Raw genomic sequence first — 24,127 nt, 5'->3', positions numbered from 1 at the left:
TTCAGACCATCACCACTAAGTCTGGTCCATATTGGGACAAACATCTGCTGTGAGCCACAGTAGGGTCAGATGGAAAAACAATTCAAGCACACATTGACTTGATAGTGGGTGGCATAATTTATACAAAAGTTACAGCAGATTGAGCTGGGAAGCTTTTTTTGGCTGAAAGTTCTCAGTAGATGGCACATAATGGTATTGGTATTTTACCATTAGGCCTTCCCTCTTTCAAAATATATTTTGTAGGAGAAAAGGAAAAGAAGATTCTGATGTTTTCATATCTTCTGCTATTAAAAGTTCTCCAGAATCTGAGTAAGGAGTTTTACTAAAAGAACCCATAAAGTGATTTTAATACTGAAGTACATATAATTCAATAACAAATATTCATTTTTCCTCTTTTTTTGTCAATATAATTCTGAAATGTGGGCCATAATTTTTGCAGATATTGGGGAGAGGTTAAGCAAAGGGATGATGTGGCATTAACGTGAATACCACCACAAACACTGTGGAACCATGACCCTGATCAACAGCTGGGTTTGGTACCAAAACACTGGTTCTACTTCCAGTGTGGTGCCAACAATATCCGAAGCAAATCTTCCCATCTATTTGAGCCTCAGTAAAACACAGATAATAGCATCTCCCCTACTTATTCAGATGCAAGACATTAAATAGTAACACTTGGGAGGAAGGGGCAGAGCATGCGAAAAAAATGTGAAGTGGATTATTATCAGATTATTCCACAAGAATAAAGTATAACAAAGCAAGTCAACCCCTGGCACATTTAGACCACATAACACCAGGTGTTTGGTGTAGGACAAACATCTGGACGTGTGGTTATATTTTTATTCTTCCTCCAGATGTTGGGATATTGTAAATGTTAGGGATAAGCAAAAAATTACTTTGAGCATTTGAAAATGGGGTCTGGTAAACAGAATAGACTGTTAATTGGATGCCAGCAGAATGTTTCAAAGAACAATAACAAGGTAGGCTGACATCAACCTTTCTGTCACCCAACTTTGTACTTCTGCCATAAGGGCAAAGACCTCCAAACCAGAAGGAAGCCTCAGCAGTTCTTTTTGCGACTATCCTCTCACAGCATTTCTTCTTATACACTTACAATTTCCAATTGTATAATTCAGTTAGCATTAGGATAAGGAGGTTAGAATACTTTGCTGGTTCCAACTGATTTGGATGATAATTACTTAACATATGATTGACAGCCTTCTAGATTCCACAGAGCCATTGCTTTTTTTTTTTTTTTTCAGGAAAAAGCAGACATTATATAATGCTATTTTAATAATTTGTAATTATGTCTAAATTCAAGTTCAGTATTTCTTTCTCAGATACAGGTATCACTTATTCTGTGATTTCAGTCAAACATTCTCTCAGAGTCTATTAATCCCTTTTCTGTAGAGGAGAATGACATTTGCTACTCACCCTTCTTATTACATACTGAAATAACTTTATTTTTCCCAAATGCATATTGAGTATATACAAAATAAGTATCTTGTGTGTTCTTATTGAAGTTTAAAATATTCTGTGCTTTTAATTGGATAGAATGGCCTCAAGTTTGACTATAACTGGACAAAATACTGGAGGAACTGTCTTTTTGCCACAAACAACAAGCAGATTAAAAATTCTGAGGACAAACGATATTTATAGATACTGACAATTCCCTCTTAGCTTGGGGCCATTCTGCATTTCACAGTTTAGATAAACATTCTATCAACTGCTGGAGGTACAACTCTTAGAGTCAAAAAAAGTTCCAAGATTAAGTGCTGAACCACAACTGTGCAAGGGAATATTTCTCATATTGCCTCTGGAAATACCACAATTTAGATAGAGGGTGATATCAGGCAGGGTTTGGAAAGCACAGGGCTACTATAGAACAGTCTGTTTTCTTGATTCTCAGAATCTCAATATTTTAAGACCGACATTACTCATCTATGACTGAGCCATCTGCCTGAGACAATCTTCCATGGCTCGGGGACCAGGAGTAACTGGATGTGATGGAAAGCTGTGGTGGAGCCAGCCTGCTCCTGCAGAATGAGCCCCGAGGCTTGGAGAGCCGACGAGGAATTGGACAGACAAGATTGTTCCGTTACATCCAGTTCTGCTGAGGTCATGGAGTCCTGCCTTGTTTAAATTAAACTTTATGCCATATTTAGTCAACCCTCCTAGAGTTAAAAGTTTAGTGTCTCTGTTGTCTTCAGTTGGCTAAGTCTAGATCAGGCTTCCAGCCATAACACTGGATTCAACCAAACAGTGCTAGTTGCAGGGTTAATCAACACAACACTGTGTAGGCGCCTGTGCCCAAGAACCATCCTCTCTCTTAATGCGAAAGAAAATGACCCACAATTTGCAGAGCAATCAAAAAAACAGCTGATGCTCCAAGGCTGCAGTGTACAATATCATTGTTTTTTTTCCAAATAAAGCTAAGACGACAGGGAATTTCTCCAGGGCCAGCCTGTCTGTCTGCACACAAGCATCTGCACCCACACCCACGCACCAGTAATCTTTACTATTTTCAATTTTTTCTACTTCAATATATAACTTCTATTTTCACTACATCCACATTTTTCTTTGCTTGCTTTAATTAATTTCATTCTCCACCATTTTAATTTAAAGCAGACCGACAATTCCTAGGCTAAAAAAATTTAAAAGTGGTCACTTCATTGGGCAGATCCGATAAATAAATAATACCCAAATTATAGAGTACTAAGTTAAAACCTTATGATTTAGTATTAAATGCCAAAGTCAGTCTAATTTTCGATATTCTCCCTTTTCAATGATCATACATTTACAGTCTTTGTAAATAATCTTGTTTTAATATAAGTGGCTCAGAAGACATCTAGTTTATCAGTGGCAGCACAGGTTGCAGTCGCTCCAAACTTACCCTTAGTTGCCTCTCAGTATTAGTTTGCACATAGGAATGGTTACTATTGCCCAGAAGAAGCTTGTCTGATGTTAATTAACCCATCAGTTTCCCCTCTACTCTCCTTGCACTCACCTTGGGGATGCTGAGGTGTTCCTGGGGAGGAGGATGATACTGTGAGAGCCTCTTGTGAGTCTGGAGACGAAGGGCTATGGCTCAGATGGGCGGGGGAGGCAGGGGCTGCCGGTGAGGTCAGGTCCAAGGAGAGGTCAGCTCTGCCCCGGCTCACACTCCGGCTTCTCAGTTCCTTCTCGTGTGCCTCAGCTGCCAACTGCTCCAAGTATTTGTATCTGAAAGTTAAATTCCAAAGGGTTTCCGTAAAAAGAAAGAGGAGCCCGTGGCTGATGCTTGTTTATGGATGAAACACCTGCAGAGTGAGCTGGTTTCCTGATGCACAGAGCACAGCGCAGGGCTGGCTGGAGGGCCAGTCTGCCAAAAACACCCAGCAAAGCCAAGATGCTAATGATTAAAAATCCCGCATCATTCATAACCAAACAAATAGGGGGAAACGGCAACATCACAGTCTCCAGATATTGGATCGCTGTTACAGAATCCTATTTTGCTCTTTTAGAAAGCATTTGTACAAATAAGCAAAACAGCACTAATGACTGTCAAAAAGCCCTAACAGTGACAGCTGAAAACCACACGCCCTCACTGCTCGCAGCTGTGAGGGGAGGGTGCCTTGGGGTGGCGGAGAGGAACAATGCCCCCCAAATACCAAAACGGATTGTTGGACGAAGGCCTCCCTGAATTTCTGAACCTGCTTCAATGCTAACAGCAACACGACTGGAATTCACTTTGTTCTCTCAGTGTCGACCATGGAAACTTTTTTATACTCTAACATATTTCTGAGTAGGGCTCAGACATCCAATAGCTCGGACCTGACGTCACATATAGTTTATTCATCAAAGTCAGTTTAAGAGAACAAAGATACATCTGTTTTGCATTTCAGGCAGGCAGAACCCACTAACTGTTTATTAAGACCAGCTACCAATCATATTCCTCAGAGTGCGCTTTATAGATCAGACCAAAATAACTGAAATATGTGCCTCTTCCAGATGTCTGCTAATTTTACCCACCATTATTTGTGCAGAAATAAATTTATGAATGCAGCTGTAGCTGGTTTCTATCTTATCTACTGTAAACATTGCAACAGCTTCTTCAAGACCCTCGCTCACATCCATCCAGATTCACTACTTCAATGTCTCCCAGTGGGCAAGCCCCCAACCATACACTGCACATGGCACTCCTAATTCACTCCGGTAAGAAAGGCAGAGCATATCTATAAAACCTTTAAAAGAAGGCATTTAAAAAGCATCATTTCTTCATCCAACCCTAAGGTGGGCGTGGCTCCCTCAGGTCTGTAATCATCACCTCTTCTCCCTGCCAGTCCAAAGCTGTCTGCCTTTCATGCCAGGCTCGCACGCTCCTCTCCCTCAGTGAAGCCGGCCTTGACCACCACAGCTGGAAGCGATCTCGGCCTTGCCTCTGAACTCATGTTGGATATGTAGTCCGTTCAACTCAGATGGCATTTTACATTTAATGCCTGACATATTTAGTCATCTTTTCACATGTGTATGTCTGTTTTCAACAAGCAGATAATAGGGTTTTTGAGAAGAGGAAGATTAACATCCTTAGTTCCTTCCCTCGGCGCCTTGCATTTGTCTGCTGACAGGAAGCAGGGAAGCACGCAGGGAGAGCCTGCCCAGCAGCCCCACCCCGGCAGGGGTCCACCTGCAGCACAGGATGCCGAGGGGGCAAACTACCCTATTTCACTTTCTCGGGGAGTGAGCTGACTTTCATGGTGAATCTCTGATAAACTGTGTGATGGCTCAGCATATACAAACATCTGAGGCTTGGCTCCCAGAGCAGCTGCCTCACGGTTAGAGGGGGAAGCTACACCCAGAGAGAAGGCTTTAGAAACTCTGGACTTTCCTTGTCAACAATGTTGCCTCTCAAAAGGTAGGAGAGGTAACAAAAGGAAGATATTTCTGAACTTAATTTAGACCAGCAAGGAAAAACCGCCTGGCTGTGGAAGTGACGGGAATCTTGGAAGAAAGTGGTCTTGGGAGTAAGTGTCAGAGCCCCGTAGGAGGTATATTTTAAGTGAGATGGAAGACTTTGTGAGTGTAGGTGTCCCTGTACTGAGTCCAAGCCTTCTGTGACAGGAGAAAGGGGCAGGTGAGGAATGAACTGCAAATAAGGGGACCTGCCCAGGTGCAGGAAATCGGAATCTTGGAGCCGGAAAGCAGGGCTCTAACAAAATGAGAGTGAAGCCTTGTGTGAAAGGCTTCAGGCCAGGAGGACAATCCATTTACGACCTGCATTTCAGCTGGCCTGGCCCTAGTCCTGGCTTCTCCATACCCATCCCTGTGGGCAGCAAGGCTGGCAGGCATGTGCTGGCAGCGAAAGGGGTCACCCCATTTCTAGGGACTCCAGGGGTTGGGCAGACATGACTCAAATACTATTCTCATGTGCCCCTCAGTCTCATGGATGCCATCCCTGAGGATCCATGAGACATGGGAAGAGCCATGGGTTTAAAGTGAATTTTCCAAGGATGCGTATACGGTAGGGCAGATGACATGGGGACTGGTTCAATGCGTAGAAAGTTTCAGTTCTACAAGATGAAAAGAGTTCTGGAGATTGGTTGCCCAACAAGGTGAATGTACACAACACTACTAGACTGAACACTTAAAATGGTTAAAATGGTAAATTTTATGTTACATGTATTATGCCACGATTAAAAACTTTTACAAAAGGCAGAGGCAGGGAGGTATGGAGGCCAAGAGCCACTACATCTTTGTGAAAAAGTAGCATTAGGCTTCTTTTGCAATGGCTGGAGTGGTGAGGGTGGACTGGCAGGCACAGGGATAGCCAGGCCACCTGGTACTTACAGCTTTATAACTCAGCAACCTCTCCCACCCCATGACAACCGTTGGCAGTTCTTGGGGAGGAAGCTGGCCCTATATCACGACTTCCCTTACAGAGTGACTCTAAGTGTCACGGCACATAGGGGCCCAACAGTACCTGATCCCAGGAGCTCACTAGGCCATGCAATGATGAGTCACACATCTCTGCTGCCTTGTGACACAACCGCCAACCAACAGACTCTGATGATGCCTTTCGTGTGCAGAACACTCGGTGTTCTATTCACAAACCACAGCTCCAAGAAAAGACTTTTCACCTTTGCTCCCTTCGCTAAACATTTCCATTTGTCCTACCTCTGCCTGTACAATTTGTTTATTCTTTCATCTTGTCATAATTTATTGAATATTTGTTGTGTGACTATCATGTGCTATGAACCACAGTAGGCACTAGAGATTTAATAATAAACAAGAAAAAGTCCCACTCTCATGGACCTCATAGTTCAGTGGGAGGGACAGGCAAACAAACCTTTAGGATGGGCTCACACATCCACCATGGGTGCGGGCTGCAGGGCTGGTCCCGCAGCCAACGGAACACATACAGGCTTAGTCTCTTCACAGAGCCCTAGAGAAACCTTGCTTGACTTTAGATTAACCAAAGCCTACTCACTGATGACTTTTCCTGCCACCCTCCTATCAGAAATCCCCTTACGTTAAACCAGAATCTGGCTCCAAGTTCTACTCTGTCCTCAGATCTGTAAGCAATGTTTAGAATCCTCTATAACTTCTTCACAGATCACTTTCATGCATCATTTCCTAAGTCCTAGTCTAGCCCTGACCTTCCCCTTGCACTCTGTTCCCATAACCCCCACTTGCCATGAGGGATTTCCTCTTCATGTCTTGCTATCTCCCTCAGAGTTATCCAAGCCCTGTTGTTAGTGCCACTGAGTCAATTCTGACTTCTAGTGACCCTGTGTAGAGTAGAGAAGAACCCTGCCTGGTCTTTTTGCGCCATCCTCTCACCTTCCAGCGCTATATCAGACAATGCTCTGCTGCTATTCACAGGATTTTCATGGCCAATTTTTTCCGAAGTAGGTGGCCAAGTCTTTCTTCCTAGTCTGCCTTAGTCTGGAAGCTCCACTGAAACCTGTCCACCAGGGGTGACCCTGCTGGGATTTGAAATACTGGTGGCATAGCTTTCAGCATCACAGCAACACGCAGCTGCCATCGCATGACAACCGACAGACAGGTGATGTAGTTTCCTGACCAGGAAAGGAGCTCAGGCCGTGGTGGTAAGGGCACTGACTCTTTTTTTTTTTAAGGTTTTATTTTTCCTTTTTCTCCCCAAAGCTCCCCCGTACATAGTTGTATATTTTTAGTTGTGGGTCCTTCCAGTTGTGGCATGTGGGACGCCGCCTCAGCATGGCTTGCTGAGCGGTGCCATGTCCGCGCCCAGGATCTGAACTGGTGAAACCCTGGGCCGCCGAAGCGGAGCATGTGAAATTAACCACTCAGCCATGGGGCCAGCCCCGAAGGCACTGACTCTTAACCACTAGACCACCAGGGCTGGCTAATCCCTGCCCTGACTCTGCCCCAATATGTCCCCAGCCTGGATCTCATTCCTTACTACTCCCTGTTAAAAGAAAAATTATTTATGAATGTCATTTCAATCAATCATGATCAGACAAAGCTGCTTCTAATATTTTTTAAAAAATTAGAAGTAGCACCTCGACAAAGACTTACTCTGGGTCTGTCCCGTTGTCAATAAAATAGTTTGAAATGAGATGATATGAAATAAAGTAAATAAATCAAAATAAAATTAAATGCGTCTAGACGGCCACTACACCTCAAGATAGGAAAATACATTTATCTTGCACACTAGATGATATAAACTTCAAAAAACCCTTTGCTGTGACTCTGGCCATCTTTTTCTGAGTCGTTGCATTAAGGGTGAGAGACATGGGACCCAACAAACACGCCTGGCTCTATCCTGAAGAGTTAATAGGTGGATTCCTCTTCCTTATTCCTGAACCTCTTTCCACCTCTGATCTCCATGAGTTTCCCCATCCTTTTCCAAATTCCATTATACTTGGAAATCTTATCTTTTCCTGGCTTACCAGGAACCTCCAACAGCTTTCCAAACAGGGATAAAAGGACATCTCCCTCATTCCCATCTTCACCAGGTAATTCAAGAAGCAAACTAATCAAGAAAACTGGCTGGTCCAAACCAAAGGAAAATGCTTGGCTGCTTCCCCAAACCTCCAAGTAAACAGAGAGGCGGGCTGTAAGGAGCGATCCCACAGGGTAGGGACAGCCTGCTTTTGTACCAGCTAAGAAGGCCCAGGCTGATGGGTGGCATAGGGGTGAGGACTAAGTTCAGAAGGAGAGGAGATAGAAGGGCAATGGCAAACTCCTTTGCACAAATTTTCCAGGCAGAAGTGATGCTCTGCTTTGGAAAAAACAACAGTAAATAATATCCAGAAAGAGGTAGCCTTTGGTGGTTTGGGAAAATTTTGAGGTCAGTCTGAGCCAGCTCAGACCTTGACATCTCCCCAGAGCTTTCAAGCCTCGCCTGTGCAGACATAACCTGATCAGCAAGTTTTCAAAAGCTCAGAAAAGTGCAGAATCTGGAGGGAAAGCTAAAAAATAAAATAAAATAAAACGTGATTTCTTAAGCCTGGGCATAAGGTCGGCAGCATTTTCAGTAAAAGTATATGTCATGCCCCCCAATGTCAAAAACAGGTATGAATTTGAGAAATAGAAGTTTCTTGATTCTTTACCTGCATCTTTCACTCTAAATTTGCTGGCCATAACTGGTTATTAGGACGGCAATAATCTAATAGAACGCTGGAACTAAAGCAATGCCAGAGCTTTGTTTATGAGGCTGACCTAAGCATCTAATTTTTTAATTGAACACAGGCAGACTCCACTCTTCCCTGCATTCAGACTGTCCTGATCTATTTAGCTGATGGTGTCTAAAAAAATTAGCAAAATTCCACTTTTTATTGGCATAGTTCAGAGATCGTTAGATTCCCAACTGGCTCTGGTATGAAATCAGCGTTTTCATCGTTCCATGCAGTAACCCCATCTGGTGGTAGAGGGAATGACTGCAGGCTGTACAGTGCCAGGGGGCAAAAAGCTTCTTTTACTGGTTTACTTCCAAAAACAGTTTCATTGGCTTATCGAAGTTTATCAGACACTGAATACATTAATTTTGTATCTTTTAATGTGATTCAAAGGACACTGTCACTGAAATTAACAAAATGGTTTACAGCTCGGATATTTTAAATAAAGCTGTTGGTTCATCTGCTCATTTATACCATACATCCTTCCTAAGTGCCTACTATGTGCCAAGCACTGTGGTGGGCACTGGGACACCCAGGAAAACCAGGCATGGTTCCTGTCTTCAAGGAACTGAGTATATAGTTCAGTAGAGAGACAAGTCAGGCACATCTAGCAAGGAATGTTTGGCAGCCCAGGCAGTGCCGGGATAGTGTGTGTGCTCAAGTATTTGTTGAAGGAATGCTGAACAAGAGACCTTGGAAGCACACAGTAGGGACCTCTAACCCAGGCTCAGTAGTGGTGATGCAGGGTATTTAAATATATACCATATGGAAATATGCTAAAATAATGTGCTTGTTTGGAGAAGAGTTTTGGAGGAACCAAACACATATATTTCATACCATGATGGGACTAAGTAATAAATCTGTACTTTATTGGAATATTTAGGTAACTAGGACACTCTATTCTGCAAAATGCCAGTTACTCAAGGTCTTGGGTGCCTTATGAGAAGCTATTATATTTTAACACAGTATCCTCTGCATGCCTGGTCAAGAGTGCAAAGTCATGCACCATTTGGTTACAATGGGAAAGAAGAAATATACAAACCTTTCTTCTCTTGCTTGTCTTTGTTCTTCTCTTTTGTCTAAATACTCTCGGCTAACAGATATATGCAGAAGAAACAAAATAGGGAAAGAAAATAAAATTAGATGCTCATAAAATTGCCAACAGACGATTAATAGTATATCATGAAAACGCATTCTTCCTTCAGGAATGGAAAGTGGTTGTAGTTGAATTTTTAAAAAACAAATATAAAAGTTGTATTTTAAAAGACGCATCCAATGAACTTTTTATTTTGGCTATTGTATTTTTCAGGTCTATATGTATTTACATTTGGCTCTTCATTATATCTTCTATTTCTTTACAGAGACTTATCTTTTCATTTGTTTCAATAATATTTGCCCTAGCTTCTTAGAAGATATTTATAATAGCTGCTTTAAAGTCTTTGTCTGATAATGACAACATCCATGTCCTTTTGTGGTTAGCATATTTTGATTCTCTTTTCCATTTAAGATTTCCCTGGTTTTTGTATGACAACTTATTTTGGATGGCATTCTGTACATTTTAAACATTTTGTAATGAGAATCTGGGTCTTATTTAAACTCTGTGAAGAATCAGCTAGGTTAGGTTCAGCCTCTAAGTTCTGACTGCCTTTTGATATTGGTTCCAATGTTGGTTTACTTTACGCAGCCCATTAACCCCATCTTACAAAAGCCAGGATTAGTATTTCACCCACAGACTTGAGATATTTGTTTCCATGGAGTACTGAAGTACAGTTAAGGCAACTTCACAACTCTGCTTATATTTTGATCATTTCTACAATTACTCATATTCTTCCCAGCTCCTGGAAGAAAGTTATTGAAGCTATAAATCCTCATTGACAATGCTTTACAAGCTTTGTAGGTTTAACTGGGAGTAATTGATGGGAATATTGTTTGTCAAAGAAACTGAAATGAGGAAACAGGAAGTGGAGAAATGAAGAGAGAAATGAAAAGAAGAAAAAAGCTATAGGAGAACTATAGGAGAGATGCTGGGAAGAAGAAGGTAAAGATTAGGAGAAGGTTACCAGCAAGGTAGAGGAAAGAAAGGGACAGGAAGAGGGGAGAAAGGAAGAATAGAAGGAATGAAATGTGTAAGGAAAGATTTAGCAAGTGTTTGTATTCCATAAAGCATTGCACAGCATGAAAGGAGTGGAAGGAGGTCAACCAGGAGGATGGGGAACACAGGTGAACAGGCTGAAGGAGAAACGGAGAGACACTGGACTCAGCAGGGGCGAAAAGGTCAAGACATGGAACCTGGAGTGGGCCACACCCAGAAGAACATCCGTGGGATTGGACAGAGACCAAAGAGATCAGTGGAATAACGGGCTGGGAGTGATCAGCATAATGACTTTTTCCTCTCCCATAGGAAGAGAGATTACTGTTTAAAAAAATATATTGAAGATTGCTACAGGGAACAAAAAGCACACAAGAAAATGGGAAAAGCATTTTCTTTTAGGCTTCCAATAGAATATGAATAAAACATGAATAGCTTTAGGGGGAAATGGCAAATTAAGTTAAGACAATTAGGTTCTCTGTCTTGAGGAAGGCCTGGATAAGACCATTTTAGATAATGGAGGACCTAAGAATACACAAGTCCTTAATTGTATTTGGCTGGCTGGCTGTGCTTCCTGCCATATGGTTAGAGAAAAAAAAGGCCCTAACAAACCAGATCTAGCCTATTTCAGGTATGTCTTGCTCTTCCTTGAAAACAGAGACAAAATGTGAAGCGAATACGTTACTTCCTAACCTTTCAACACAAGCATTGATCATATAGAGCTGTGAATGCATGTGCTTTAACGTTCAATTCATTATTTTAAAAATCTTAAAATTCTTCTTACTTGAATTTGTTTCTTTCTTCTCGTTCTATTCTCTGTAATCTTTCTTCTCTCTCCTGTCGCCGCCTCTCTCTCTCTGCTGCCAATGACTCTTGGTGCTGCCTAAAGGATGACGTGAGAAGACCACTCAGTGATGACCTAAAGATACAATGAGTTAATGTTTTAGTGACTTGGCCTATGATTAAAAGTATCAAAGCAGGAATTAGTCAGACCTTGGTTAGAACTGAGGGCCTGCCGGTACCTAGGTAGTGCTTGGGGAAAATTACTGAGTGTCTCAGGTCTTCTGTTTCAGGATCTTCAACTGTGAATGGAGATAAGTAACCTGCTTCATGTGCTGGGAGGACAAAAAGGTGGTAATGTATACAAAATACTAAGTAACATGACTGGCATATAAGCAGTCATCAACAATGAATGCTATTATTACCAAAAAGTATTCCAGGAGTACAGTATGCATAAAATATAACACACTCCCCCCCAGCCCTGCCCCACCTCACCACATATACACACATTTTAAACTTGTTCTACAGTAAGACTTTGATGAGCTGGAATCAACATTCAATTTAAAACTGTTTTCTATTTTACACATACTAAAGATGTTTTACCATACACCAGTTTCTCAATATACTTCTCAAAATAATTATGTCATCTTAAAACAAGGCATTGGGATGACAGATGAGGAGAAAAAGACAGCAATGGTCTGAAATCTGAGTGGAACTAAGGAAATCTCGTTCTATGTCAAGAAGCATTCAAGAACATGCAGCATGTTCAAAGGACAGCACTTGACTCTTTGTAATACCACACAAACAACCTGCACTGTTCATTGAAGATGATGTAATAGGAAGGGTCAGCTGTGGGGAGGCCTCAGTGAGGGACCGTGTGGGTAGGTATTACAGGAAATGTTATGGCAGGAAAACAGGTAGGAAAAGAGAAAATTAGGTAAATTCATGAAAATAAAGAAGGGGTTAGCTGGGAAAAGGCATCTGTTAGAACTCTGGAGAACAAAAAACAATCTTCTATGGACAATTGGGCCCTCATTTATTGAAGAAAATACACTTCTAAAGCTAAGACATAAGTATTTCTGAAATATAGGTTGAGTAAAATCTTACTCGAATTAAATGAAAATATGCTTGCCTGGTGGGGAACACAAGGCCCCTTAGTACAGGAGAAAGATGTGACTATTGCACCAAATAAATTTGCCATAAGTCCCACAGCCATTCTCCCTAGAAAAGGTGAGTCACCCTGGCTATCAGTCAGAGGGGGTAGGATAAGTAGAAGGAAAAAACCACCATTTTGGTAGCTACAGGGAAGGAGTAATGAAATCCCATATTCCAGGCTCACTAGGAAGGAACTCCATCAGCTCTGGATACTCAGGCATAGATAGAATTTTATTTATCTTTCACATAAATGGCGGTCTAGACTATCTTGTATATTTATATGTTGTTTTAGCTACTGTTATTTTTTTTTCTGTTACATGCAGCTAAATCTAATCCACAATCAGAGTGGAGAGGTTTATTATACCTGTTGCACTGTGATAGACAGAAATTGTTATGGATATAATAGATTTGTTTAACCTGATGAATAAGTTATATCTAACAAATGAACATATGTACTCAAGTGCCCCAAATTAGAGAAAACACATTCTTCTCAAATACACAGGGATTATTCAAATACTGACCATCAATTCTGCCACAAAGATCATGAATGAATGCCAAGAATTGGTTTCATATGGGCTACCTTCCTAACTACAATGCAACTGAATTGAAAATAAAAAACAAGAAGATAAATTTGAAAAATCCATGTAATTTTAAACACTTCTAAAAACCTCAGGTCAAAGAAAAAAACACAGAAAATTAGAAAACATTCAAAGGGTACTATAATGAAAAAACTATATATCAAGATTTGTAGGATGCTTCTAAAGGACATTTATTGCCTTAAGTATTTATATCAGAAAAGAAGAAAGAGTAAAAATTAATGAGTGGTCAACTCAACAATTTGGAAAGCAACAATGGAATAAATTCAAAGAAGGCAAAGAAGAAAATAAAGATAAGAACAAAGATTAATGAAAGAGGAAAATAAAGATATATAGAGAAAAATCAACAAAAAAAGCTGGCTTATAATTTTTTTAAAAAACAGACAAATTCTGTGAAAATTATTCAAGAAAAAAAGTCCACAAATAAAGCAATAATCAAGAATGGCAGGTAGATACAAATACAGGTATAAAAGAGACAAAAAAACATGAGGAAATGAGGGCAAATTTTTCTGCCAGTACATTTAGAAGCTTCAAAGAAATGGATACTTTTCCAAAAATATATAACTTGTCAAATCTGACTGAGGAAGAAATCAAATTCTTAGAAAGCCCTATTAACCTTAAAAAAATTGAATCAATTAATTACAGATATATTCACACACACCAAAACAAAAACTTCACTAGGCTCAGATTTTTGAAGGTGATTCTACCAAACACTCAAGGAAGAGTTCATCTTAATCATATGCAAAGTTTCAGAGAACATGAAGCTCCCCAGCTCATTTTATGTGATTAATATTACTCTGACACAAAAACCAGACAAGATCAACGTGAGGATAGAAACTTAGACACTGATAGCAACTATGAACACCACTGCAGAAATACAAAATAAAATAATGTTGGGTTTGTCCAATGAATGCAAGGATAGTTTAAGATGAGAACATCAATGCATGTAATTTACCACATTAATAGACTGTAGGAGAAAAACCATGACTACCTCTGCAGATGCAGAAAAAGCTTGAAATGCAATACTCATTTGTTACAGGAAACTTTTCAGGCTTAGGAGTAGAAGAGTTTTCTTAACCTGATAATGGGTATTTAGCACAGAAAATTTTTAAAAACTATGGTAAGCATCACTCAAAGCTGGAACATTAAGAGCAGTTTAATGTTAGAATTAATCAAGGATACCCTATCATTGCTTGTATTTGACATTATTCTGGTGGTCCTGGCCAGTACACTAAGACAAGAAAAATAAATGAAAAGCATAAGGAAGGGAAAGAAATACAATGCCATTATTTGTAGATAATCTGATCATATACACAGAAAATCAAAGAAAATTTACAAGTTATTAGAATTAAAAGTCTACCAAGTTTTCTGGACATAAAATGCACAAATAGCAATTACATTTTTATATATGAGCAACAATTTGCCAAGTTAACATTAAGCTAACTCTAAATTACTAAACTGATATGAAAAATCTTCATAAAATTTTATTAAAAGCCCCAAATAAATAAAAGCTATATCACATTCATGTATAGAAAGATTCAATATGATCAAGATGCTAATTGTCCTTTTTTCAATTAATACAATTCCAAATCAATCCCAATAAACATCACAAAAGGATTTTTCATGGAACTTTACAAGGTGGCTCCATAGTTTTTATGGACGAACTGAGGTCCAAGGATAACCAAGACAATTTTGAACGAGAACAAAGTGGAGCACTGGCCCCACTGGATATCAAGCCCATTCTAAAACCACAATGATCAAGTGTGAATACAGTCTTGGTTCAAGAACAGAAACATGGACTAACAGAATTGGATAGAGAGCTGGGACACAGACTCATACACATATGGAACTGTGATTCACAACACACGTGTCATTTCATATCAGTGGGGAAGTGCTGGACTGTTTAATAATTGGTTCTGAGACAACTACTAGCCACATGAAACAAAATACACCAAACACAAAAATAAATCCTAGGAGTTTAAGGGAAAAATGTGCAAAGCAAAACTTTACAACTTTTAGATCTCAGGAAAGAATTTTTTACACAAGAAACCAAAAAGGGCAATTAAAAAGGAAAAACTTGGTACATCTGCAAATATTAAAGTGCGAAATCTGTATACATTGAAAGAGTATATAAGAATAAAGAAAAGCCACCACCTGGGAGGAACCACTGGTAACACATATAAACTACCAAGAATTAGTATACATAAAACAAAAAGAATCCCTTCAAACCAGAATGAAAAAGGCAAACTACTCAGTGCAAAAATGAGCAATGGAAAAATGGGCAAAAGATAATGCCATCTTGCTGAAGAAGAAAATTCAACGGCCAATAAATATATAAATGATGTTCATCTTCACCAGAAATCAAGGAAACGCAAGCTAAACCCACATATCGTTTCATACCTCTCAGATCGCAGAATGACAAAAATTAATGTCTGATGACACTAAGCACTGGCATGGAACAAGATAAAAATTCTCACATGTTGCTTCTAAGTCAATACACTCATTTTGGAGAAACAATACATTTAAAGATGTGCATATCCTACAATCCAGGAATTCCGCTTTTTGGTTTATATTAGAGAGTAACTTTTGCATGCACAAAGATGACTGACATGTACAAGAATATCGTGTGTTATACTATTTTGCACTGTTAATGGTTAATAATTAGAAACAACATAACTATATAGGAAAACCCAAATAAATTATAGTATATATTGACAAAGAAATACTCTACACCTGTGAAAATAAATAAACCAGAGTGATATGGACTCACAGGGATGACTCCTAAAAGCACAATATACTGATAGTGAAAAGTAGTCTGAAGAATATGAACAGTACACCATCATTTCTGTGAAGTTTAAATGCACGCAAAGCAAAACCATATACTGTTTAGGGACACATGCACATTTAGTAAAAATATAAAAACATATATGGAAACGATAAATGCCAAATCCAGGTGGTCATCTCCAGAGAAGAAGAAAAATCAAGGGGATGAGGGCTTTTATATTATTTTGCATGTAATATAAAATATATGTATATAATAAATATATGCATATAATATGTAGATAATAATATGTATATAATTTTATATGTAATATTCTTTATTGCTCTATAATTTTCTCTAATTAACTAAAATTTTCTGTAAGCCTGGAATATATTTCTTAAAGTCATTCTATTCCTCTTTAAGAATCAAAAGTCCTTCTCTGGCAGATAAATAGCTTATATTTAATATCAAATATCTTTGAATCTCCAAGCTAGCTGGACATCAAAAGTTATGTTCAGTTCCAGAATTTAAAAACAAAACCAAAATTTTAGGAACTGTTTTTCCCCTACATGGGGAATTTTATTCCAGCCCAGCTTCCCAGCCTGCCCTACGTGGTTGTTTCCTTAGGTACTAGCAGCTTGACCTTCTGAGTTCTCTTTTCAGAGAGAAGAGAGAGCAGCAAGCTTGCTGGTCTATGCTCTTGGGTGAGGAGCAAAATATGGACCTTGCCATTCTCCCTTGAAGTCACTTCTGACTTTAGTTTGTTCTTCTAAATATTTCAGCTTATTTAAGCAAGAACTTAACACATAACTTAATAATGGGTCATTAGTGGCTATACTAATGAAGTCACAGTGAAGCTTCTCTATATCATATATTAACATCATTTCCTGGTTTAAAATGAGAATATTAGAGCTTGTTTAAAATTAGGATAGTATTAGAACCTGAGAAAGTTAAAAGTGTCCAATTTAGTCAAGTGGATGTGTCATTCCTCCCTGGGCACCTCTAAGTAAGGGAAATGCAGACATCCTCCCGCCCACTTGGACCTTGTAACAGCAAATCTCATATTGGCTCTGAGGCCAGAATATAACAATGAGTACACTAGCAGGCAGCATTAACATGCGGAGGCTCTTCCCATAATCATTTCAGTTCTGAAAGAAATGAAATGTGAGCTGCTAACTCAAAGCAATGAGGAATGGTTCCTCTTTTCCTCAAATGAAGCAAAATGCCTTGATCAACTCAAGATCCATTCTCTTGAATATCCTAACACAGATCCTTGTAGCAGGAAGGGGAAATTAAAGGAACCCCCTCTTCTCTCATGAGCTTATCTGTCCCATATACATACAAGCTACTTTGGTCAAACTAGAAACAAAGGATTATAAACAACATTAATAAGCTAAATTTCTCTAGGTCTCCTGCTACCTAGATAAGCCTAACATGTGAGAGTATAAACCCTGGTCCTACAAATCCTGTTTCTGGAAATGGACTCAACCTATGATACCAACGGTGGAACGCATCCAAACCATACAAAGGGGGATAACCCAAATCATTGTTAAAAAACAAGCACACACCAAAATTCAAGCTAGCATGGTAAATTCTTCTCTTTATAAAGGCATCTTTAACAGATTTTTCTTTCATATTAAATTTTCCAAGAAAACACATAGAGTGATTAGAAGTTGCTGCGATGTTTAATCTTGGCCGATCTGAGAACCAGCTGAGGTGTAAAGGAATGAGCACAGGGCTTGGACTGAGAAAACCTGAGTGTAGCCAGTTATTCAGCCTCTCTGAGCCTCGGTTTACTTGTTTGTAAAATGGAGATAATAATACTCCCTACTTATGAAGTACTGTAAGGTTTAAATGAGAGTGCGTGTATGAGTTTGCTCAGAACAGCATAGGGGCCATGGAGGCACTCAACAGATATCACTATATGTTGAGAGTCTAAAATCTGTAGATGGGGGGAAGGCTTGTGCTGCAGTCCCAAGGCCAGGTCTGGAATACTACACTGGCAATTCCCAGCCTGAGAGGCTAGAGCAGGCTGCGGGTTTGATCTGAACCTTCCCATCCTGGCTACCAGCTGTGTCAGTCACTGGGACTGCGTGCCACCCCAGAATGCACCTGGAAAGCTGAAATCATCTAAGTTACATCCAAGGCAGCTGCAATGAAGTGAAGCCACATAGGAATGCAAGTGGCGAGACGCCAGAGAGAGAGTGTGTAAGGGAGCAGATGATCTACTCCGAGTGAGAGGAAGTGCAACATGTAATCTTGGCCATACCAGGCTCTGCCCCAGAAATCCCATCTGGTCAAAGCCTTCCTCGCCGGGACGTCTGGAACAGGAACTCTGTTTCACTGAGTTATGGATGGAGTTAACATTTATGGAGACAACATGGTGTGCCAATTATTTTACATGAAATGACCCTTTTAACCCCTACAACCTCTTTACCAAGTTCTATTATTATCCCCCTTACAGATGAGGAAACCGAGGCACAGAGAAGTTTACATTTAGGATGCAGCAGAGCTGGGCTCTGAAACAGGCCGTTTAGGCCAGAGGCCCAGTGCTGACCAATGTCTTACAGAAAGTTGAAGAGGAAGGAGGATCTTTCATTTCATTTTATGAGGCTGGCATTACTCTGGTGTACAACCATTTTAGAAGACACTTTGGCAGCTTCTTAAAAAGCTAAACATGCACCCAGCATACAACTCAGCCATTTCATTTCTACTTATTTATCCAAGAGAAATGAAAGCACGTTTCCATACAAAGACTTGTACACAAATGTTCATAGTCAAATTGGAAACAACTCAAATGTCCATCCACAAATAAACAGATGAACAAATTGTGATATATTCACACAATGAAGTACTACTCAGTAGTAAAAAGGAATTAACTGTTGAAACATGCCACAAAATGGATGAGTCACAAAACAATTATGCTAATTGAAAGAAGCCAACCCCTCCCAAAAGAATACATACTGTAGGATTATATTTATATGAAATTCTTAGAAATGCAAACTAATCTATAAGGACCGAGACCAGTGGTTGCTTGGGGATGAGGAGGAGTAGCAATAATGACAAAAGGGCATTAAGAAAATGCTTGGAGGTGATGGGCATGTGCATTATCTTAATTGTGATACTGGTTTCACTGGTGTATACATAGGTCAAAACTTCTGCGCAATTTTTTGTATGTCAATTATAATGCAAAAGCTGTTTAAAAATATATGCTCCTTTGGTAAGTCTGAGTGAAGCAAAATCTTATTTGTGAAAGAAGCAAATCTTCAAGACTTTTTATTTTAAAAAATTATAATGTCTAGTTAAATATTAACAAACGCCAAACTAAATTCACAGATTACCGGATATTTGAAATTGTCACTTAATTCACAAGCAGACCATTTAATATGAAGACTTAGAGATCAAAAATAATAATAAAATGGCAATTCAGTGATGCAGAACAGTGAGGTTATTCTCAGAATCTGGCTATGAACTTGGGGTCACCCAAATTAATGATCACAGGAGAAGAGGTAACTCTGGGTTATGCCTAGCTGTAAAAGGCATTTGCTTGCTCTGAAATAAGGAAATGTCAGAACCTTCCTTCACACCTTCAAGGCTGTCTCCCAGATCTCATGATGAAATGACTGCCCAGAGGCAGTCTCCAAAAACAGGCTACTTTTCTCCATCATCACTGCTACAATCCTGGAGACATCTGCCATCAAAGATGGGACGTGGATTTAAGGCTTCCTTTTGCTTTCTCCTCTCCAGCCTGACACACACTGCTTCAGTGCAGATCTGGGCTTTCCGGCCACGGGAGGGAACAGCAGGGCTCACACAACTGCCATGGAGACTGGTCCCCCGGGCAGTCTCACATTACCGTGCTGGCTCATGCTCAGAGCATGAAGCTGTTCCTCCAGGCCTGGCTGGCGTCACGCTTTGGCCTAAACCCTGGCCCCTTCCGCAGGCCCCGACCCCGGGCATACAACTGTTCTTTGCCCATTCCCTCTTACTTTCCACCCTCCTGTCCAAAACCAAGTGAATCCTCCAGAAGGAGGTCAGTCCTCTCCTGTCACAGCTCCAGGTCTACCCGCATTTGGCTTCATAATTAAATCATCCTCCTGGCAGTTTCCAAAAGCACTGATTGCCACCAGCATCTCCTGTGTCCCAGAGTTTCCAGGCCTTGTTGGCCTGGACTGAGGCCCATCCTTCCCATCTTCTCTCTTCCTCTACACTCTAGGCCAAGTCACCCCTCCCTTGCACGTTTACCTTTTCTTTAAATACCAAACGTGTTCCAAACACAGTCTTCCAGCCCTTCCAGACCTCAGGATCAGGTTTTAAAGAAAGAAGTGGACTCACTCTATTTTCTTTTTTTCTTTCTTTCTTTTCTTCTTCTTTTTTTTTTTTTTCTGCTGAGGAAGATTTGTCCTGAGCTAACATCTGTTGCCAATCTTCCTCTTTTTTTTTTGCCTGAGGAAGATTGTCCCTGAGCTAACATCCATGCAAATCTTTCACTATTTTGTACTTGGGTCACCACCACAGCATGGCTGTGGTCCATGCTCAGGATCTGAACCCATGAACCCAGGCCACCAGAGCAGAGTGCGCAAACTTAACTACTATGCCATGGGTCCAGCCCCTCACTCTATTTTCTTATCTCCCTTTTTATCTTCCCTCCCCTGCTGCTGCCCACCCTCTGACCAGGCAAACCTAGGGACAAGGTACCATTTGTCTTCCATCAGTGACTCAGCTTCCCAGACCTCCTACCAGAGGTGTCCCTCACGAGAACAGAGCACCTGTGCTAGGCTCCCCACTGTGATGGCCTCTCTCTTTCTAGCTCTTCTATGAAGGTCCATTTTCTTCACAATATTTACTACAGTGGAACCATTATTTGCTGATGGTTTGCTTATATTCTGTTTCCTCCACTAAAGTGTAAGCCTGATGAAGTCAGGGACAGGATCTAATTCATTCAGGGTTGGACTCCCATGCCAGGCACAGCATGGGCACATTGTGAGCACTCAATAAATATTTGCTAAATGAAATACACGAGTATGTAACACGAGAATGTGTGTGTGTGTGTGTGTACATAGCCCCCACTGGCTGGATTTCCAGTTGTCACTGGCTATAATGGTTTTGCACTGGCACTGTATAAAGAGTGAAAAAGGGTAAGGGGAGATTTTTATCTATCTAGATACCTATCTATATCAGTATGCCCATCTATATATGCATGAACACACACACATACACACACTTTCCAAAATGAACCCAGAAACTCAGTCTCTTCCATTATAATAGAAAAGCTTACTCACTCATGGCTGGGCTTTGTGGGAAGGAGTAGGGAAATGGGTAATGGAACAAATACCAGGGACCCAGGAATACATTTTCTGAAGGAGAAATATGCCCCCATTTCTACCTCTTTTTACACTGTAATCTTTGTATAATGCCAGTGCAAAACCACTGTAGCCCATGACAACTGGAAAGCTGGCCACTGGGGGCTGTGCCCCTAGGAGAGGCTGCACAAACAGGGGTGATGGCACACGGGCTCAGTTTATAGCACGGAATAACTGTGCTGTCTACAGCTCTGTGGGGGTGGGTGCACGTTTTTGATGAATGATATTTGCACTTGCTTGATATGGATCTCACCTAACTCTAAGTGTTACACACAACATTCTCACTTCCAAATGGAATTACAACACATCTCTCTCAAGGTCGCTATGTACATCCTTTATGTAAACAAAGGTGAGAAAACTATCTAATTTTAAAAAATCTATTCTAATCCCACTTTCCAAAGGAAGAAAACAGTATTCAGAGGGGTTAAAGCTGCTCACGTGTTTGTTCACCTGGTTGTTGGACAAGAGGTATGGGGGAGGGCAGTGAGCAGCAGGCCAGGGGATCTCATGCGGGAGACACACAGAAACTGCTGCCGCCCAATAGTGCAGAAACCCTAAAGGCAGAAGACGAGGAACAAGAGGATGGCACAAAGGACCTCCCTACAAAAGCAACAACCTTTATCTTTACAATTCATGTGAATATGGATTCTCCAGTCCCGCTTGTCTTAATGATTTTCCCCGAAGCTTTTAATAAAACGGCCAGGCCAGGAAGGTTAACATCTTCATCCTGTGGCTTTGTGGGACCCATGTTTACTACCACGGACCACTATAGGTTTGGGAACCCCATTTTAGAAAAAAATTGATAAACATGTAATGATTCCAAGGGCTGAGAGCTGAAATCGAGGTATATGAACGCACGGGGATGTCACAATTCATTCTGTCTGAGGAACTCAGAGGCATTTTACAGGACAGATGTCACCTACCTGATTCTTGGAGGATAAGAAGGAATTGACTACATGAAGGATGGAGGGAGGCTAGCAAAATACACAAAGGAAGGGGCCTCAGGAGAGCCTAGTATGTGCATGTGGCATTCCCGTGGGTTTAAGGTACAGTGAGGAAGGGAGACACTGATGGGTGATGAAGGTGGAAGGTACATGCAGGACCCAAACTTGAGAGATCCTGCAGGTGCTGTTAAACAGGTTGGTGTTCACAGGCAGTGGGAGTCATTCAAAGTTTCTAAGCATGGGAAGTTACCTGTTCAGGTTTGTATTTCAGAGAGGATGGACAACACATATCAATGCAATATACAGTCCAGGCACGACACAGATCTCAAACTAAATCTATGGTAGCAGGAACAGTGAGAAGGAGTCAGAATCAAAACATGTGGGAGAAAGAATCTCTAGTGTCCACTGAGGAACAAGAGATCCCCCGCAGGGCAGGGGGCTGACACAGAGCCCGGGCCCCCTAAGCCCACAGTCGATGCATGAAGCGGCCATCAAGAAGCCAGACCCTACTGTAAACTCACTCCTTCAACGGGTCGGGTGCTTCTCCTCCCATGCACTTTGGATGTAACACAATCAATTAATCAGGACCACATTTTGCCTTACAGGAACTCACTATAACAAGATCACTATCAGGAACTAGCAGCAGACAAGTAGGAAGTCTACTTTCTGCACAGTACCGGCAGCACACACTTCTCTGTTTGAACGGTGGGGAATCAGTCCGCATTGGCACCTTTTATTTCCTGTTGGCAGTTGTGGGCCAGGTGCCATTAATTGTGATCACACAGTAAGGCAATGCCTTTTATCCTGTTTTACATGCTATTCAGGATTTTCTCAGTGATGTTTGGCCTTTTTTTAAAATCTACTTTGATGAATTTAAAACTAAACTGTTTAATTAGAGCCCCAGTGGACAACAGGGCTCTTGACTCCACTGACACAATTTTTTAAGACTATTGTGTAGATCAAGTGATGGACCACAGCAAGCAAGTATCTCAGCTCCAGAAAAGCTCTCAATCACAAATCTACAAAAAGGATGATTCAAATACTAGACAAGTAGAACGTCAAGGCACCTGTTGATACTAGTGAGGTCAGGGCAAGAAATGATAAAAGGCAAAGCAGACTAGAATAGGAAAACAGAAACACTCAGATTCATATGGAACACAGTCCCCACGGAGGAGGAAATTAGAATGAGGAAGACACGAGTACCAGCGAGTTACACACAGGGCAATGGTCTACAGGCCTGTCAAGCAGGTAAGAACTCCAAGAGCTAAAGTAACTGAAAATAGGCAGGAAACGCCTGGAAACAGAGACCTTCATTCTGAGGGAGGAGTTACTACACCAATGGTGGCGACTGGTGTTGAAGGGTCACAGGAACTGAGATCCCAAGATGGGGAGATTGACCTGGGGGAGGAGAAGCCACTGTTCAGCGTGGCAGGCTTCCAGTCTCCTAGGCCTAGCTGCCTAGTCCCTGCCTCCCCCAATACTCCCAGGCTCTTTCTTCCAGCACTGTCAATCACCAGACAAAACTCCACAACAGATGATAAAGTAACAGGACGGTTTCAAGGTAGTGCATGATAAAGTCGTATTCCAAAGATTACTAACTGAATGGGAAAGACAAGAGCTGAGAGGAGGAAGAGCTCCTGACAGCCTAGAATGGTTGAACAGACATGGTGGGCAGCAGGAAGAGATGAGAGATGCTCCTAAGGGAACAGCTTGAACACACAGATACAATAACGAATCTGTATTCCCGTTGATTTATCACAAATCAGCAGGGAAATGATGGATTATTCAATAAATGGT

General features: G+C 40.9%; 1 protein-coding gene across 40 annotated transcripts in view; it reads right to left on the bottom strand.

Moving 5' to 3' along the window:
• FHOD3 (formin homology 2 domain containing 3) overlaps nucleotides 1–24,127 on the bottom strand; it is a 455,074-nt gene that overhangs the window by 81,533 nt on the left and 349,414 nt on the right. For 27 of the 40 annotated variants that reach the window (XM_070220968.1, XM_070220943.1, XM_070220944.1 and 24 more), the window contains 3 exons: nucleotides 11,516–11,650; nucleotides 9,685–9,735; nucleotides 3,008–3,222 (listed from right to left, as the gene is read on the bottom strand). In XM_070220968.1, the coding sequence (XP_070077069.1) occupies nucleotides 3,008–3,222; nucleotides 9,685–9,735; nucleotides 11,516–11,650 (401 nt within the window). The remainder of the gene's footprint in view (nucleotides 1–3,007; nucleotides 3,223–9,684; nucleotides 9,736–11,515; nucleotides 11,651–24,127) is intronic. The other 13 variants (XM_070220945.1, XM_070220952.1, XM_070220946.1 and 10 more) reach the window with 1 other exon arrangement.

Source organism: Equus caballus, chromosome 8 (assembly GCF_041296265.1).
Source record: "Equus caballus isolate H_3958 breed thoroughbred chromosome 8, TB-T2T, whole genome shotgun sequence".
NCBI lineage: Eukaryota > Metazoa > Chordata > Mammalia > Perissodactyla > Equidae > Equus > Equus caballus.
The sequence above is the reverse complement of the archived record's forward strand: the minus strand, read 5'-3'. Positions and strand labels throughout refer to the sequence as shown.